Raw genomic sequence first — 20,801 nt, 5'->3', positions numbered from 1 at the left:
CCTCGAGTTTCTCGATACTGATAGCTTAGAATTAAAGTGAACTGTGGTTGATAAATGTGTGTGTGTGTGTGTGTGTAATATATATATATATATATATATATATATATATGTATATATATATATATATATGTATATGCAAGTAAATAAATACATAAGTAAATCATAGTAAAACATGTAGCCTAAATAATTCTATAGTAACACAACTAAAAAAAACGAATTTAAATGAGATCGAATGAAATCACCTATTTACGGTTTTACACATCTGATATTTCTGACCAAATATTCCTTTCTCAAGTGGATTGCAACCCAGCCCCAAAGCATGCCCTGGGAGGTACTATCTGATCGCTCAAACATGGCCTACGTCATGTCACCAGCTGAGTCATCTCCACACATGCCAACGTCAGCATCATAAATTGTGACGTCCGGTGATGTTAGGCTAGGTACCATGAGTAGAGAATAAGGAATGGAGCCTCATAAACGTTGCCTCTTCCCTCTGTACCATAACAAATTATTAATACACATCATCAAGTCTGAGAAAAGTTACATTCAGTTTATGGAAACATATCCATTTGACATTTCTGAAACTGAGTAGGACTATGAGCTGCGCAAGCGTAGGAAACGCACAATGAAGATATTATTTTAGAGTTTTTAATACAATGTGAACTATCGCAGAAGCCGCTTAAATGTATTTTTTTTAAATAACTATATTATGTCGTTATCGCGACTAAAAGAATGATTACTTAAAAAAATACTTGGACAATTTCACGGAATGAAGGTTGCCAAAATAATCCAGAAATTCAAAATAAAAGTCATATTGAGAGTGTTACTTCAATTCCGTAGGTCTAAAGAATGTTCTGGATCAGTTGTTCGCAAACTAAGGGGGGTGGGCACCACCACAAGGGATGCGTGAGGTGGATACAAGGTGGGCGTGAAGTTATCTGCTCAAAAATAAGAACAATGAAACGATTCCAAGAACAAGTATCTCTCGTTACATACATGCAATATATAATTCTGTTAGTCACCCCAACCCATTTTCTATGAAGACATAAGTAGAAGTATATAATTAATAAAAACTTGTAATTTCATATAAACACAAAAGATCTGGGTGAGGATATAAGATTGTTTGGAAACAACTCTCCTCGAGTCTAGACTTCCGTCGTAATTCTCATGGATATGACGACACAGGAAGTATTCCAAACAATCCACGAAAATCCGTACAATCTTCCTGGAAACGTCGACGAAAGAGGAAAATGCTCGTGAGGGGAGAAAGGAAGGTTGTCTGACAACGGCATATAAAAGATCACTATTAGCAAATAATTTTACAAATGCAATGTTTGATACGATCCGACACTTTATCTTAAAAATCTTAGGAACATAAGTACATCCTAATCCACGCAAAAAAAAAAAAAAAAAAATCTCTCTAGCTAAGGAATGACGTCATTAGTGGTGGCGTCTTAGAGATGAAAAAATACGACGTAGTAGGAACCCGTTATCTGTACAATGTCGCAACATTTTCCAACAACATTCCGACGATGCGACTTTTGTAAATTTCTGTATTGTGACTTATGTTTCCTGTCATATCAATAGATGTGAAATTTATCATAAAAAATTGGTATGTCAACAAAAGGTTTACCAATAGAAAAAAGAAAAAGGCCGAACTATATTGTATTACAAAAATGTCTGTAAATAAAATTTTACTACGATATCTATGATAACAATAATAATATTTATGATTATAATAATAGTGATTACAATAACAACAACAATAATATTAATAACCCAGTTGGCGATGAAAACGAAAACTGAAGTAGTGATCATTTCCATCCGACCGAAAATATGTATTTTCATCATTTCTCAACAAACAAGTACATTGTTGACAAGCGATCACCAAAGAACTTTTCCCCCCTGTACGAGGGGTGGCCGATAAAGAAAGAAAGAAAAAACAAAACAAAAAACATATCAATCAATCCGTTGCCCCAGATTTTTCTTGCAGGGGACCCAAGGTCCCCAGGTAACGGGCAACGACCATCGGAACGGCCCATGAGTCACTTAAGGAGGAAATATTGTTTTCGTCTGGAAATATCTAGTGTAGGAAGGTTTAAGATGAGGTGTGATAGTTGTCTCTCGGGAAGTTTCATTATGTAGCCAGGAGTGTGTTGGCATTATATATATATATATATATATATATATATATATATATACATATATATATATATATATATATATATGTGTGTGTGTGTGTGTGTGTGTGTGTGTGTGTGTGTGTGTGTGTGTACATATGTAGTGAGTTTGGTAGTTTATCTTGAAGACGTATTTTTTCTTCTTGTATAATGCAATGAATTGGGCTAATCATGATAAGGGTTCTTGTAAAGAACTGTGTTCTTATCATTTTCATAAATTTTATACGGGGAGGTTAAAATTTCGCTGTGTAGGTTCAATATATTATGGTGGTTTGTGTGTATCTTCGTGTTACTCTCAACGCTATTTTTTTCAATAATTTCAAGGTGTCTATGTTCATGCGTGCCAATAAAAGCGAAAATCACAAAATATTTATCCCTATCTATGAAATTATAATGTATCTATCGTCCACCACTGACTTCCATTTACCCCAGCTTTCTGGATACACTACGATGGGCTACTGTCAAGCGGCTTCAGTTGAATCCGTTATATCTTATGTCATGAAGTTCTGAGAAGCCTTTTTCGTGCAAGCGACAAAGCATGTCCTGAGACTGTACTTTCCAACCTTTCTTTATAGGGTTCATGGCATGAAGCTTCCCAGAAATTGTATTCTTGAATATACATTTTATCCTACACTACATTAGATCTGTGAGAATAACCATTGCCGTGCAGTACTTGTTATATGCATTCAGAATGCACCTTGTTTCTCATTTTAGTAAGCAAAGGTTTTACTTTAGTTATATCAAGAGCACTGCATTCGAGCACTGTTATTTCTATCAACAAGGCTTTACGAGTCAGCTTTTTCACTGCTGCTGGGAATTAAATCAAAATGCAGACCAAAACTCAAAACACCTGCATGGGATCTTCGTTGATCAAATTTCTCCTCGTATTAATGAGTTTGTCAAAAGACAAGCTCAACCATCTCACTAGTACCGCTTAGTTTTAGTTACAATACTTTGAATAGTTTTGTGTACTTTTAGTAATACTCATTATGGATAATTCTTAAAAAGATATATGTGATGGATTAAAATGTTCTATAAATTACATGAGGTTTAGTTTATCAATGCTATCACCCAATAAGATTCTTATGCAGTACATATTTCATAAAATAATATCAGAATATCAATTTTATTACTTTCTCCACTTATTTTTAGGGTACACAATCTATGAAAAATTCCGAGGTACTGAGGAACAAAATTATTGAGAACACGTGCTCTACAGGAACAGGTAACTGTCACATAACCCTGGCCGTCTGATCACACACAGTAAAGGTCTCTTCTGTCGGAGAGCAAGCATTTCTTATACCACTCTACGCAATATACAAGAAAGAAAAGTGGTTTTCACCAGATCACATCTGGTGTGGACATGATTGTCTTGCATATTGATTTCTCAAGTGCTTGTATGCTTTATGCCTCCAGGTATAATAATGATGCCCGTATAAATACACGTGCGTATAGAGATTAAACATAACTGCCACGTGTACTTACGCTATACAAAGAAGAAAGCACTTTTGACGTCAATGAAGACAAGGTTTGGCATACTATGTTGGCACGCAAATGTACGTGCGCGTTACGATTCATGATGGCACCAGGTTGCTTAAATCACACACTTGCACAAAATTTTATTATGATATCGAGTAACATCTCTAATGTACTTTGAACATGTCGATAACGCAATCACGCGATGTAACTATGTTTTCAAGGACTCTGGCAGGTGCGTCATGCGACATTTCTTCGATTTTGTTTTCGGGCTGAGACATCAAGTTTTCTTTCATCGGAGTAACAATTTGGTTTCCATTTCGATGAATGATACCCCATGTTCTCTTGTATTCTTACCATTACATCACAATTAATATACAAAATGATGCGATAAAATCCTCGCTGGCAACACTACTTGGCTTATAAATAAGCATGCCACACAAGTCGGACATATAGCTGTGCGCTTGCGCAGACCACAACACACGGAGATACCTCTCAGTGCCTTAGTCGTGAACGGCCGTTGCATGGGTGAGTACCGTTTCATGTGTTCTGAATTTGCACTGCTCATGTCTATTTTTTCAGAGATTGTAGTGCGTCTAAATTATAAGACATCACAAAATTGATACAAAGTCAAATTTTCACCGAAAGGAAACGACTCTGGAGAAAAATGTGCGTTGATATGCACATATGTGGTTACGTAAACAAACCTCATCAATCAAAAAAGAGCACGTGAACATTTCTTGGACATCTTTTGAATAAATTATACATTTTATGATTTCCCCTACAAAGTTAATGTAGCCTATTTTCACCCTGTAAGTGTTTGGTTGACAATCCTTGTCTGTTACCGAGACTTTTCTACTCTGTTGATGAAACCAAACACGGAAGGTCTGGTTTTGATAATGTAAATGTCAACCATATGGTTAAACTAAGGAGACAGGAAACCACTCTTGTTCTGTCCGTTGTATACTCGGCTTCCTGTTTCACTTGTGGCTGCGGTGAGTTTTGGTGAACCAGTGTGATAACCACAAGTTTGACACATGACAACTTTATAGTAATTTAATCTCAATGTGTTTCGTTCAAATTAGTTACAGTGTTGTCCAATTTCTCGTATAGCAATTCTTAATATACAAAATAATGGAATTCACTGGGTAACGCGCTGGAACGAAACCTATCGTAGTATCTGAAACGAGGGCATACTATGATACAGAAAAGGGTTAGCGTTTCACTCTCCTCCACATATGTATACGTAATTCTGCGTATTCATCGTTGTTTTCTTGAAAAGTACTTAGTAGAGTTAAAACTACAATTGTAGCTACCCTGAATTTTTTTTTAAATATTACGAAAGTCATATTACTGAAGGAACAATGTACTTCGATTGAAAAATTGTCGAATATCGGTCGCCACTACAGCCAGTTGCAAATTGTGGTTTTCTAAACTGGAACATTAGTTCTAATAGATCCTGTGCCTTTGCAGACGGAGAGATAAACGTGGGAAGGTGTGGGCAGGGCGTGGAGGATGCCTGGGCCAAGGGGAAGCCTCGGGTAGGAACCCAACTAGAAGATGTTGCCGAAGCTCCCCATGTGGACCATTGGGCTCGCCTTGGAACTACTTGGCCCAGTTGACTCGTACGGGAACCATGGTGGAAAGATGCCCAGGCTAAGTGTGGGGCTGCACAGCCTCACACTCAGCTGCAACACTCCAGCAGAGAGGCAAGGTAAGCCTATCAAGGATATAAATATTTTTTGTGTGTTTATAAGGCTGAATGCTCTCAGATGCAGGTCTCTAAGAGACATGTGAAGAGAAATGTTAATAGTCTTCATTATTTCCCTTTTTTTCTGCTTCAGGGAGGAATTTGTAGAAGGTAGCACCAGTACCTGGAACCATGCTACAGATTCCAACACCCCTTGGTCCTGCGGGCTGTCATCTTCTGGATACGCCTCTGTCACTGCCTCAGAGTGTTGTACTCATGATGCGCCCCATGTCAATGATTCAAACCTCGACTGGGACTCTGATTCTGATTGGGGAGAGGATGAGTGGCCTTTAGATAGGGCTTTGCCCCTTCCAGAATGGGGCTGTGAACGTCCTGAGTACCACTTCAGCTCAGAGGAGCATTACCAGCGTTTCTACAACTTGGTTTCTCATCACTTGGAGCAGAACATCACTGAACATTGCTATGACACTCTTTCAAACTTCCTCACGTAAGTTATCTGCATATACGCATGCACTGTAGAATTTTTCTAAGACATCCGAACAAGAAATTCCCTAGTCATTCTCTCACTAGGTCCAAATTATTATTTTCTTTACATCCATTACAGGTTTGCTCACGAGTACATGGAAGCACGGGAAGAGTACCCAAGCATGGCAGAGTTCTTCCGAGATTATGACCCACCAGTTCTTCAGAATCGTTACACCTGTGTTGGACTTTCTGCTGATTTAGTATCACGTTTGGCTGCTCTGGAAGATTGTTACCCTGGTATAAAGGATGCTATGTATCAGGTAGGTCATTGACTCCTTTAACACAAAAAGAAACTTTTGTTAATAATTTGTCATAATTGTATAAGGTTGCTGATACTAACCATTATGACAGTGATTAACAAAGTTTGCTCATTTCATTTAGGTTCACTAACAAAATCTTTGTAGGAGCAGTAGAAAAGTGATCTTGAGCATCAAGTAGCACCTTTTTTGCAAATAAAACTAAAAAGCTTTAGTAAAGTAACTGTTACATTTGGTCATAGTTATCCATAAAGCATGCAATGAACATTTTGGATTACAAGAAGTCACAGAGAAGGTATGTCCATGGGATGCCCAGGAGATGGCAAAAGGATGTGGCACATCTCCTGCATGGTCATACCAGGCGTACTCATGGATACCTGATGACTGCTGGATCCTGACTACTTTCTGTTTACCTAACCACTTCTATCTTACCAGCCTGTGGGAAGGCACCCACAGTAAGGAGTATAGTTTCAAATAAAAACTCATTTTGAACTTGCCACATTTCAGTCTTTATACCTGTAAAAGTGAATTAATATTGCTTTGGTCACCTTTAAATGTTCATTATTTAATCAGGTTGTCTTTAACAGCCACAATAGGTCAGATAGCTTGAAAATGGCAATGCATTGGGTAAATATTGATCAACTAAGAACTTTATTGCAGAACTTACTTTTACTGCCATTCAGGTGCCATAGAACCTTTATTGCTGAACTATACTTTTCCTGCCATTTGGGTGCCATAGAACCTTTATTGTTAAGATTTTTTTTTTTTTTTTTCTGTAAAGTTGGGAAAATGATCCCATTCTTATGCTGCCTCTAGTTAGAAAATAAGGAACTATGTACTGATATCCTTGTTACTTTGTCTAGGTTTCATGTGAAGAGGAAGTAGAGTACGTTGAAGCCTATTGTTCAGTTCCACAACCACCTGTTAACACCTGTGAGAAGGAGCATGTGTTGGTATGTGTAAGATTCCACATTGGTGACAGACCTGGCCTCATGTTGCTTGACCCTGGTTATCATGTGGCACAGCCTGTGACTGTCATGGAGGACCGTATGGCACCACACTCCCCTCCCATTGTCGCCAGCACCCGTGGAAGATCTCACAAGACATACGAATATTCCCTCAGTGATAATGGAGCCTTTGTTGTGTGGAAAGTAGAAGAAAGCAAAGCCATTGGTATCCTGCCCCATCGAGTACATCAAAGTTTGATACACGTGTCAAGGCCTTATCTTTCAACTGTGGATGTAGCTGAGCGACGAAACCTGGTATATCCTTTCAAGACCCTTCTGGCTCGTAACTGCTTTGGTCATCTTACAGCAGGGGTGTACTTCCCCATCCGGCCTGTGGACCAGGTGAACATTACCCTCTTCTACCAAGAAGACCCAGAAAAGGAAACGACCTGTGATACCAAGATACCTTTGTCATATTTTCTGGATACTACAAGTGACAAGTGGACTGCCAAGTCCACTTGGGAAACCACTTTGAAACATGTTGCTAAGGGGCTTTGTTGGCCTGTGGAAGAGTTGCAAAGTGCTCTCCACCTTACGGCTAAACTCCTTAATGACCATCAATTCTATCAAGAGCTATACAATCTAAACGAGGCTGTGGATTCAATAAGTTGTGAAAATTAGTCTTCTTTTTGTATGATCAATAAAGACCTCTCTTTTTGTTGCAGCTGTTATGTTGAAGAGTTGCAAAGGATAAAGTTATAATTCAGTATTGGAATTGTTGAAAAACTTTGTACTTATTTTTCTACATTTCACTTTACCACCTTTTAAGTGAACATTTGCAAAATAAATTGATTACCATACTGTATGTTTCAGCATTTTCCATATATTATTTACTATTCTGAGTGGGGTTTACCAGACATGGCACAGGAATAATTTTTCAAATGTGCAACAACTGTACCCAAGGAATGTATCAACATTAATACTAAGATTAGGAACATTGTACAAGTAATAGATTCCACAACTTTAATTCAACCTGACTTGAACAGGAATTCTAATGCACATTCAGCTCAGGTTGGTTATTCACCTTTATCTATCAGTGGTATTTTAAAATAGAAATCGACGAATATGGGTCATAATGTACATTATTTTACTGTACACGAGTTTATGGACTACTCTAAAGAAAAATAATAATCTTAAATGTTTCAAAGAGCAGTAACCAAACCGATTCCCAACACTGCAGATCAAATATATGAAGATTACCACCATAGAAAAAAGAAGGGTGACTTGGTAGCATTCAGGCCTGAGACCAAAGGGAACAAGTTAGGGAAAATATTTTAAAGGATGTCAAGAATAAGCTAAGACCATGAGCACATTCAAACCTATAATTGAGGAAAAGACAGGAACCCAAGAGTTTAGCTCCTTTTCTTGTAGTAAATACACTTAGATTCAGTCTAATACAGATAACCAAACCTCTTTAACTCGTGCCTTAGTTACTCCTCCCTGTTCCACTTGTTCTTTCAATTACGATAAACCCGAAATCTTAAAAGTTAAAACACTGAGGTATAGATCCAACCACACACAAATTTACTGGACGGGACGTCATGTTCGGTTGGCTGCAAAGTGTACTGGCTTAGGCTACAGCACTTTTTATTTTATTTTTCATTTCGCTGTAGAAATTTCCCCTAATGGTAAAATAATTATAATGGTAAAATAAAATCTACCCATCCCATTCTCGGTCTTCCCTTCAAGTTCATTCTATCCACTTCTGCCTTCGCCTTTTTTTGTTAGTCCACTCATTCTTTCATGTACCCAAACCATCCTAGTATTGTTTCAACCTTATCCACCAGCTCCTTTTCTACTCCCACTCTCCGCCTCATCCCTTACTCTATCATCTTCGTAACCTTCACCATACTTCCAAACATTTCAGCTCACATTTAAATTTCTTCTTTCTGGACTCGTGTTTACACATCACGTGACCCTGCTCCTAGCCACCTTCCCTAAAGACGGATGAGGGACAACCTATTTTGTCACGATGCCTAACTTCTAAGTTTATTAGAATTGTACACCACATATTACAAGATTTTTTTCACGTAAATGTTATTACGTATGTAATTGTATAGAATCATAGAAATTATTTAAAAACGGTTCAGTTGCTTGACAATGTAGACAGCTACAGCATATCAAAGCATATTGAAACTGCAGTCAGTATTTTACTGCCAATACCAGGTCTTGTATTCCAGGAGTCATGGCTCACCGTGAGCGATATTGAAGGGGAGTGGGTAAACGGATTACCGGGTAGACGTCGTTGGTCCAGATGAGTAGGTGGTTGGTATCACCCGATTTGACGTCATCATGCGTCAGCACCTTTTCTCAAGGCTGATACCTGACAAGTTGGTCTTCTTTTATTTATAATTTCATCTCATTTACTTATCTACTATATCATTTCTTCATTTTCTTATCTATATATTCATCCACTTACAATTTTTTTTATTTATATACTTGTTTATTCATTTATCTATGTATATAATCACTTATCTGTTCATTTACTCATTTGTTTTTGTGATGGTAAGTTGAGACTGGACTTGGGTGGGAGCTGGCAAACTTGGTAGTATGAGAGTACAGGACCTGGAGAACGGTGGTTAGGTAACGGGCAGGAGGGAAGGAGAGGGGGTACAAACAGAGTAACGGTAACGGAGTTGAGACGAAGGCACGCAGACAAGTGAAATCGTTATGCATTGAACTAATTTTCCAAGAACGATTCAAATTTCAACGTCCTGCTTTTATTTTTTCTCCTCAGTCACTTTTTTTTTTATTCTCCATACCTTCAGGGTGTACATCGCACTAGCGTACGCTAGGAGAGAGTTCGTTTGCATTACCACCACACAATACAGATAGAGCTTCCCTTCCCCCTGCTTCCCCCACTATGGATTCATGGTGTGTTGTATATACGTTGAGTAACCTTTTCGATCCAGACTGGTCTCAATATTTTATTCTGAATGCCGCCTATCTAATTCAGCTTAGGTGAACCCCTAGGACCGTTACAGTAAAAAGGAGCCGGAAAACCGATGCAATGGACTTTTTTTCTCTAAGAATTTAAATATTTTGTTCAGTCCAACACCAGGCCAGTTCTATTCAGCTTAAAGACCGTAAGTAGTAAAAAGATGGCTCGCTGAAGCCTTATGTAGCCTTGTAGTAGCCTTGACCATGGCCAGTAAGCGCAATGCCCTTTTGTGTTGTATCCTCAGGAGAGTGCGTTTGGGGGCTTCCGTGTGACAAGAGAGAAAAAAATCCTATTCATCTGTACGTCCTTGCATGCTACCCTCACTGGCCAAGTCAACTGAGAGTAGATGCCAAAAATTACAATAATTCTTCGGACATCATAAGATAATAAAAGAATAAGTGAATAAATACATACATATACCAAGGCTTTTTCCCCCTTACAAGGGAGGTAACCAAAAAGGAAAAGGCATAAAATCATTCCCACCCATTCCATCCCTGAATACACTCCACACCCCTCCACCCTCCCTTTTATCTTAGCACCTCCTGGATGACGGGTCATCCAGGCACCTTGTCCACTGCCCTGGGTCAGAAGCAGTGTCGCAAAACACAGCACATCCACAGCAATGCCGCTTCATTAAATCGGCGACCCCCCCCCCCATGCATAAAAGGAGAAGACGGGGAGAAATCCCTTCGGTCTGCGTCAAAATTTGCTCACCCCCCCCATCCCCCTGCCCATTCCACCTCATGCATCACATCATCCATATACAACCATTCTCCATTCACCTCTGTCTTCTGTCCTCTCCCGTCCTTCCTCAACAGACATTCCCCTCTTCTCCAAAGCCCCCTTCACCCCATCCATCCACCTCATCCTAGGACGTCCCCCCATGTTCGCTTCCCCCACATCTGCCTTCCATACCTCTTTTACTAGTCTTTCTTCACTCATTCTTTCCATGTGTCCAAACCATCCTAATATTCTTTCATCAACCCTATCTCCCAACTCCCTTTCCACCCCCGTTCTTCTCCTCACATCCTCATTTCTCACTCTATCTAGCCTAGTAACCCCCATCATACTTCTCAGACACCTCTCAAACACATTCAAACGCCTTCTCTCTTCCTCTCTTATGTTCCATGTTTCTGCCCCATACAGTGCTGTTGGCACAATCACTCCTTCATACAGTCTCCTCTTAGCATCCATTCCCAAATGTCTATTCCTTATTACACTCTTCAATCCACCAAGGCATTTACTCGCTTCTCTCAATCTACATTCTACCTCCACCTTCACTCCTCCTTTTCCTGCCACATTTGCACCCAAGTATCTAAAACTACCCACTTCCTCCAGTCGCTCTCCCTTAATGCTCACTTCCAGTCTACTGCCACTTTCACCTCTTGTACATCTCATCACCTTACTTTAACCCACATTTATCTTTAGCTTTCTTCTATCACATACTCTCCCAAACTCTGTCACCAACTTCCTCAGTCCCTCCTCCGATCCTGCCACAAGCGCAGTGTCGTCAGCAAACAACAGCTGGCTCACCTCCCACTTTTCTCCATTTTCTTTAACCATCTCCAATCCCTGACCCACTACCCTTGCATTTACCTCTCGCACTACCCCATCCATGTATAAGTTGAACAGCCAGGGCGACATAACGCATCCTTGACGAAGTCCCACCTTTACCACGAACCACTCACTCTCTCCATTTCTAATCCTGACACAAGCTCTACTACTCTCATAAAAACTCTTGACATCTCCTAGAAGCTTTCCTCCTAACCCATATATCTGCATAACCTCCCACAGTGCCTTTCTGTCTACTCTATCGTAAGCCTTTTCCAGATCCATAAAAGCCCAAAAAACATCCTTCCCCTTTCCTATAGCTTTCTCACATATCTGTCTTACCACAAAGATCTGATCTACACAACCTCTACCTGTCCTAAATCCACACTGTTCCTCACCAATTACTCCCTCTATTCCTCTCCTAATCCTCTCAATCAAGATCCTCCCATAAGCCTTCCCAACTACACTTAACAAGCTAATCCCTCTGAAACTACTACATTCACTATACAGGCAGTCCTCCGGCACTCTACCCTCTCTCCAGCAAACATTAAATAACCTCATCAGCCAGTCAACCATCACTGTACCTCCTTTTTTTTTAGACATTCTGCATGGCATCCATCCAGACCAGGTGCCTTACCTGCTTTCATCATCTTAACAACTGCCTTCACCTCATCCTTCCTTATTTCTCCTCCATTTTCCTCACTCCTCACTCTCATTTTCTTAGCATTTCCCACTGCAACTATCTTTCCCTCCCTATCCTCCTTCACATTTAGCAACTCCCTAAAATATTCTACCCATCTTCCCCTTACTGCCTTCTCTTCCATTATCATCTTTCCATCTGCACCTTTTACCTTTTCTTCTCTACTTGATTCGCCTCCTCTTCCTCTCTTAATTTCTTTCCAAAACATCTTTTTATTACTTTCAAAATTTTCTGTCATACTCTTACCCCACTTCACATCTGCTCTCTTCTTTGCCTCCTTTACCTTTTGCTTTACTTCTCTTTTCTTTTCTTTGTACCTCTCATATGATTCCCTCGTCCTATTTTGTAACCAATCTGTGAAAGCTCACTTCTTCTCTTCTACAACCTTCTTCGTTTCCTCATCCCACCATTCACTACCCTTCCTTCTGTTTCCTCCTGTCCTTCTTGTTCCACACACCATCCTTGCACACTTTGTGACTCCCTCCTTGAACCATTCCCATTCCTCCTCCACACCTAGCTCTACTCTATCCTTCACTCCCTCCCATTCCTCCTTCAGCTTCTTCTTGTACTCCTCCTTTTCCTTTTCATTTAAAGAGTTCACTCTAAGAACCTCCCTACCTTTTGTCCCTTTCCTCTTTCTCCATCTATCCTCCATTCTCAACTTACCTTCCACCAAAAAATGATCTGATATTCCCCCACCCTCTCCCCTTAGCACATGTACATCCTTAACTCTTCCTATCATAGTCCTATTTACCACTACATAATCCATCAACGCTCTATCTACCACCCTTCCATCCACCACCCTCTCCCATGTGTACTTATGCTTAACTTTCTTCCGAAACACTGTATTTCCTATCATCAACTCTCCTTCTAGACACATTTCCACCATCAACCCTCCACTACGATTCTTACAAAGGATTACAAAGGATTACAAAGGCGGAGCATGCCGACAGGAGACCTTTTGATCCATATCTAGGTCGGATGCGAAAAAAAAAATCATATTAATAATAAAACAATAAATAAAAACTATAATAATGTAAATAACAAATAAAATACATAAATAAATGCATAGGTATAGTTAAATAATAAACAAACAGGTAAATAGTAAATAATAATAAATTGACATATAACTAATAATAAATGAAAATCAGACAGACAAATGATAACAAAACAAAAACAAATAATATAAGATAGATTATAATCATTACAGCATCTTACTTAGGTGTTTATCTAACTGATTCTTAAAGCTTCGAACTGAACTACATTGCACTACCTGTGCAGGAAGTTTATTCCATTCATTTACTACACGGTTGGCAAAGTTGTTTCTACCTACTTCTAAATTGAATCTATTTCCGGATAGTTTGAGACCATTGTTTCTTGTCTGATTCTCATTCAATGTGAAAAAAATTTCACTTTTGATGTTGTCAATTCCCTTTAAAATCTTAAAGACCTGTATCAAGTCACCTCTGAGTCTACGCTTTTTTAGGGAAAACAGATTCATGTGTTTTAGTCGATTTTCGTATGATTTATTTTTGATATTTGGAATCAGTTTTGTGGCTCGCCGTTGTACTTTTTCCAGTCTGTCAATGTCTTTAATGAGATTCGGTGACCATACAGAAACAGCATATTCCAAATGTGGACGAACTAACGATTGGACCATTTCCTACCCTAGCATTAAGGTCTCCCAGTACTATTACATTGACATTTCTCCCTAAATCCTCTATGCACTCATTCAAATATATCCAAAAGGCCTCCCTTTCTTCTACACTCTTCTCACTGCCAGGCCCATATGCACTTACAAAGACCCACATCTCCTTTCCCAGTTTCACCTTCATCCACATTCTCCTTGAGGAAACCTCCTTCCACTCCACTACACGTTTACCTATCTCTTCACTTACTAGAATGGCCACCCCTTCCCTCCCTCGCCCTCTCTTCACTCCTGATAACCTCCCACTTACACTCCCAAACTTACACTCACCCTTCCCTTTCAACTTAGTTTCACTCAAAGCCAACACATCCATCTTTCTTCTCACAAACATACTACCTATCTCTTCCCCTTTACTCTCATCTGTACCACATCCACGCACATTAAAAGACCCAAACCTTAGGGTGCTGGTCGGAAAACTCCCAGACCCTCTTATGCCTTTACTTTTTCGTTTAGGAATGTCCCCTGTGGGGCTACAAGGAGAAGGATGCCTAGTCCCACTCCCCGTCCCTTTCTTCTCGCCTCTTACGATCCAAATGGAAATACTTGGTGGCAGTATTCTTTTCCCCCACCACAGGGAATAAATAAACAAATAAAATATACAAATAATATATACAAATAAAATATACAAATATACAAATAAAATATACAACGAATGCCCCCTTCCTCCTACCGGCCAGGTGACAGAAGCACAGCCACGTACAGCAGACTTCCCATTCTTCCTAGGGATCTATGTGGTCTTAGAACAATTGCTTAGTCCACTAAGGTTGCAGGTGTCAATGAAACTAGGTAACAATTATAAGGAAAACATTATATCGATAAATAAATTAATTCAATGTGCATCTCATCCTTATTTGAAGGGACGGCGAGGCAGCCAGCTTGTACAAGCGTCTGTACTAGGACAAGAGGATACTCAGATGTTGCAGAGCAGAAGATAATCGTCTTCCAAGAAACGAGCCACGAAAAAAAAAAATCCACGGACATGCGAACAAGAAACCAAGCATCCGATACAAGACCTTAATGTCAACGCCCACCTGGCATAGCAACACAAAACTTATAATAAAACGACAATATGGCATCATCGGAAAACAAATCATCTCTACTCTATGCACGAGTCCTGTGACCACCAACATCTTGAGTCATGCACAAATACACCCTACCCGTTACATACAATAATTCTCAAATTTATAGATAAAAGTACATGCACGCCACGCAATCACGCAAATATTGAATAGGACCTAAGGATTGTAAGCTCTTTGTCACCAATACAGTCCACTACAGACCAGAATCATTTCGTTCTAATGGGAATTTAATTTAAATAAAAAAACGATGCTGATCATACATTAATTAGAAGAGAGGAAGACGAATTGCAAAGAGTAAAAACGCAAAGAAAAATAACTGACAATAAGAAATCTCCAAGCTAAATTTACGTGTAAAAATATGGCGAAAAAAATACTTCGAAGAGGAAAATGTATTAATAATTGGAAAAAACGTTCTGAGGTGGACCATGATGTGAGAGAGATCACCGGGCCAGATGGAGTTTCCGTTTGAATTCTCAAAGAATACAATGATCAAATGGTGAACAAGGTTTTGAGTATACCTTCTCTAAGAAAAAAAAATTATGGAATGCACAGGTACACAATGTAGTTGCCGCCAGTGAACACCCTATCAGTCTCCTCCTCCTCTCTTCCTCCACATTGTCATGGATTCTCGTCCCGTTTAAAATTGTTTCAAGATACGTTTCGTTAATATGAAATAATTTCATGATTCATTGTATTATCCCTATAATAATATAGATAATTCTTAGGTAAATCAGCATTAACTTCAGGAAACTAGTTTCCTAGTTGCCTATCGACATGACTTGGGAACTAGTTAATCTAACCTAAACCAAGGCCGTGATTTCGATATTATCTAAGGAACTTCTCAGATTACTTATTTAAGCGCATTGGATTTTCTTGATAACTGAAATTACCTAAATTTTGGAGGACGGTACATTTTTCAAGATTACTGTGTGTTTACGCCAAAACACAAATGTGATTTTTATCGAACATCAAACAAAAAATATCAAATACATGGGAGCTGCCCTAGGCAATTACAAAAAAAATAACAATGAGCCATTGAATCCTAAATTCGTTTCGTATTCCGATGTTAACCGATTTTTTTCCAATTACAAATGGCACGGCGATGGCAGACCAAAAGGAAGAGAAAAATAGATAGAAGATGAAGAAGCGACAAGAAAGGGACCTGTTGTTACGAATGTTCTAAGGAAACAAAACTGTACAAGAACAAAATAAAAATACATTAGTAAATGAAAAGTTTCCCCTTCAAAACACCAAACAATGCAAAAGACAAAAAAAAAAGCTCTTTAAATCTGGCAATTTCTTAACTGTTAGCGACTGCTTGCTGATAGGCATTTGGTCGCGACGTTTTAATTAACATTAACAAACATATCCAAAGAAAACAACTGATATAACGAATAATAAGCCATTGATCAAACTAATTTACAATATGCTGCATTCCAATTCTGCAATACACGAATAGTACATTAACATCAGCAAAGTGACAAAAGTCTGCAAAATATTCCTATGCAGTTTCTCATTTCTGTTGCAGTGAGCACATTTACCCCCGAACTGTTCTGACTTTCATCCAACACCAGCTAGTAAAACTGGAATTTCCCCCCCAGCTGTTTCGACGCCGATGCAGAATCAGATTAAAAAAAGTATAATGGAATACCAGACACTGATTTTGTCCTTCCATATACGTTTATAAAGAATGTAATGTAACAGCAATCATAAACATAGTCGCTCGTAGCAAATATACTCGCAGTATAATATAAAATTATACCAACTTGAGTATCTCAGTCTGTATCACTTCACAACAAAGTATCACCACATAGTTACATAAAGCTTGCTTTCTAAACATGGAGACAGACACGCCATCACGGTGTAGCTACTTGAGGTACTCATCACAAAGTACTTGATAATTATAAAATTATGTAACATACCCTTGGCAACTGCTCGCTTTGTTGACGTCCACCAAGCGTCCAGATCTTACACACGACCCAACTCATCAATCTATGAGCCAATTGTGTAAGCAAACGTTTCAGAAATGTCAATTGTATTTAGCTTCTATCTATGAGGAGAACATCCAGCCGAAGAGGTGGAATATTAAAAATTATTAAAAATATATAGTAACTTACCAATACAGCAAACGAAAATGAGCATGTGTACCTGTCTTCAACTACTTGCTAGCCTCACCTCCACTTAAGGGCAGGAAGGTAACCTTGAAAACGGAAACATTGATATATTTTTCTACTGAATTATGATATATGTAGTGTTTATTAACTATATATTTTTTCAATTATCATTTTCAAGAAAAAATAATAGCAACAGCATTTAGATTCCTGAAAACTACATTTATATGTCAAATTGTAGTACACAACCGAGTTTGTACGCGAATAAATAAGTAAACAAACATATCGAAGTAAAACACCAACAGATAAGTGGATAAACATATAAAGGAAAAGTATATACATAAATAGAATTATTATAATTAAGGGTACGAAAATCAGGCGGACAATTAAGTCAACATTAATTAGGCAGACTGGTAGATGTGAAATGCTTAACCAAACGTAATCTAACCTAACCAAAGCAACACCTAGATACAAAACTATAATATTCAAACGCCATACTCCTAACCGTCCCTGCGCCCAATATTTCTCATAGTCAAATATTAGTCCTCGTCGTTATGGCAAAATATCTCGTCATTCTGACTAGTATCCAATACTGTAATGGAACAATTTGTATTGCATGAAGACGAGGCCACGTTAATTCGGCATGATAGTGAAGAGTTTCTGGAAAAGAGCGCAGTGATAAACACATGGTAAAGTCATAGGATTTATGAGTTAAAGGCGGTAGAGGAAGATAGAGGAGCTGCATACCAAATATATCACTTCCTCTCCAGTATAAATAATGCTAGGAGAAATAACTGATCAAAAGTTGGTAAATTTCTTACAACTTCCTACTTTATTTATTTATTTATTCATTCATTCATTTGTTTATTTATTACCTGTACTTCAAGAGGGTGGAAATAACTTGCGATACGAGGTATGCTGGCCTGTTTCATGCTTCTTGTAAACGGTTGACAAATATGTTATAACTTTTCTACATGTAATGAGAAATAGACGTTTGGCAATGGATGCTAAGAGGAAATTGGATGAAGGAGTGATTATGCCGACAGCACTGTATGGGGCAGAAACATGGAACATAAGAGAGGAGTTTGAATGAATTTGAGATGAGGTGCCTGAGAAGTAAATGGGTTACTTGGCTGGATAGAATGAGAAACAAGGTGAGGAGAACGGGGGTGGAAAGGAAGTGGGGAGATAAGGTTGATAAAAGAATTTTGGAATGGTTAGGACACATGAAAAGAATGAGTGAAGAAATATTAGTAAAAGAGGTGTGGATGGCAGAGGTGGAAGGAGTGAAAATGACTGGACGACCAAGGATGAGATGGATGGATGGGGTAAAAGGGGCATTGGGAAAGAGGGGAATGTCTGTTGAGAAAGGACGGGAGAGGACAGAAGAAAGGGGTGAATGGAGAATGGTTGTGTATGGATGATACTGTGATGCATGGGAGTGAGGGGAATGGGGGATGAGGGAGCATGTGTGGATAATAATTTGAAGCAGCCCGAAGGAATTTCTCCCCGTCTTCTCTTTTTCTGCATGAGGGGACGGAGAGGGGGTCGCCGATTAAATTAAGCGGCATTGCTGTGGATGTGCTGTATCTTGCTACACTGCTTCTGACCTAGGGCAGCGGGCGAGATTCAGGGATGATCCGTCAACCAGGAGCAGGGTTGATTCACACTATCGGTCCGGTCGCGCTCCACTCTCGGTCTGCTCTCGGTTCTGAGGCATTCACACGTACGGTCCGCTCTCGCTCCCGTCATCGCCCCTCCCTCGATACCAGTAGAAGTCTTACCATCAGTTACGAAGGAAGTGTGACTTTTCTGACGCCGAGTTGGCAATATTCGCTATTGCACTTGATGAAGAAGAAGAAGAAGGAAAACAAAATAGAAAAAGAAAGAGATTGTGGGTTCATCCTATGTTGCAAGATAGGAAGACTGAAGGAGAATTTCATACTCTGTATCCTCGTCTTATTGATGATGAGAGTAAATTCCACAGCTATTTCAGAATGAACAAAGGAACATTTGAGAAAATACTATCCAAAATTGAGGATGACTTGAAATGTACAAGAAGATGCTGCACTTCCTGGCACTGATGTGCTTGCACCATACGTTATAGTGGGAGATGAGGCTTTCCCGCTGAAGAGAAATTTGATGAGGCCCTACCCAGGTTCACAGACTGAACATAAGATAGAGAAGAGGATTTTTAATTATAGATTATCTAGAGCCAGGAGGATAGTTGAGTGCACATTTGGTATTCTAGTGCAAACCTTCAGAATATATTTAAGGAAACTTAAAGCTATGCCTTCTAACGCTAATGCAATCATTACAACAACATGCATACTTCACAATCTGATACACCCAAATGCTGTTGCATTACCAGATACTGTTGTCATGCCTCCATCAAACACAGTACGTCCAATGAGAGGAAGAGGGGGAAATGCTACAAAGGAGGCTTTTGGCGCGAGAGAAACACTGAAAGATTATTTCAGCTCCCCAGCTGGTTCAATGCCTTGGCGAAATGATAAAATATAAGTAGACAAACAAACTTGTGTAGGAATATTTGTTGAGTGAGCTAAGGAGATGCATTTCCGCAGTGGATAATAGGTTGTTATTATACATATGGAATTTCTTTCTTCGGTTAATAATGTGTATTTTTTTCTCTCAGTACCTTGGCAATATGATAAGTATGCAAACATTATCACTGTAGTGCAGCGAAGTCAGGTCATACAGCTCTGGTTTACCTTTTGACTAATTCTATTAGCATTTCATCTAAATCCATAAAATTAAAGTAAGTTTTGTAGGTTATATTGTATTCAGTTGGTGCTTATGAATATCCTCGCTGTACGCATTGTCATTGTATCAGTGATAAATAAAAAGAAAATGTATTTTTATCATTTTTCTAACTTTCTCATGATCCCATTGTGGTGTTTCCTTTGGATTATCCATGGTTTGGTAGGACAGAGGGTAACACTACTTGCTTATATGAAGGCTGAATCTCGACTGGAGTGGAGCAGGACCGTGGCAACTGAGTTCACACTGGCGCTCACGGTCCAGTCTCGCTCCAGTAAAAATATCTTTTGACGGAACCGTGACCGGAGCGAGACTGGAGCGAGAGCGCCAGTGTGAATGCTTCCATTGAAATTAATGAGACAATATTGGACCGGACCGAGAGCGTAGCGGGAGTGGAGCGCGACCGGACCGATAGTGTGAATCAACCCTAAGAGGGAAGGAGGGAGTGGGAGGTGAATGGGAGTTTAGTATGGGTAGGAGTAGATTCTATATATTTTTTTTTTCATAGGTCCCTTGTAAGGGGCCTATGGTATTTGTATATCATTTGTATATCATTTCATGTATATCATTTCAGTAAATGAATGAATATATTTCACACATTAGTGATTCCTATATTTTTATTTATTTATTTATGTTTCTACAAGTATTGATATTTTGACAAGCTGCTACAATCTTTTTTGTGTGTGTGTGATCTATCAAATAGTACGGGCGCTAAGAGGACTGCTCCTGTAGTATTGGTTCTTGTACGGCCCGACCGCCGAGAGCCCCAAGACT

The 20,801-nt window shown here is 39.1% G+C and overlaps 1 protein-coding gene and 1 long non-coding RNA gene across 2 annotated transcripts in view; one reads left to right on the top strand and one right to left on the bottom strand.

The window, feature by feature from the left end:
- The window catches only part of LOC143026446 (uncharacterized), a 53,511-nt gene extending 49,618 nt beyond the window's left edge, over positions 1 to 3,893 (bottom strand). Inside the window, exon 1 of the long non-coding RNA XR_012966480.1 lies at positions 3,666 to 3,893. This is a non-coding gene — a long non-coding RNA (uncharacterized LOC143026446). The remainder of the gene's footprint in view (positions 1 to 3,665) is intronic.
- A 164-nt stretch (positions 3,894 to 4,057) lies between these two features.
- Positions 4,058 to 7,956, top strand: LOC143026444 (uncharacterized). Its single transcript, XM_076186840.1, has 5 exons — positions 4,058 to 4,184; positions 5,130 to 5,370; positions 5,501 to 5,854; positions 5,972 to 6,152; positions 7,013 to 7,956. The coding sequence occupies exons 4-5, from the start codon at positions 5,988 to 5,990 to the stop codon at positions 7,775 to 7,777; spliced, it is 930 nt and encodes a 309-aa protein (XP_076042955.1). The 5' UTR covers positions 4,058 to 4,184; positions 5,130 to 5,370; positions 5,501 to 5,854; positions 5,972 to 5,987; the 3' UTR covers positions 7,778 to 7,956.
- The last annotated feature ends 12,845 nt before the right edge of the window (positions 7,957 to 20,801 follow it).

This window comes from Oratosquilla oratoria, chromosome 6, assembly GCF_046742065.1.
Source record: "Oratosquilla oratoria isolate Oo_2021 chromosome 6, ASM4674206v1, whole genome shotgun sequence".
Classification (NCBI taxonomy): Eukaryota; Metazoa; Arthropoda; class Malacostraca; order Stomatopoda; family Squillidae; genus Oratosquilla; species Oratosquilla oratoria.
The sequence above is the reverse complement of the archived record's forward strand: the minus strand, read 5'-3'. Positions and strand labels throughout refer to the sequence as shown.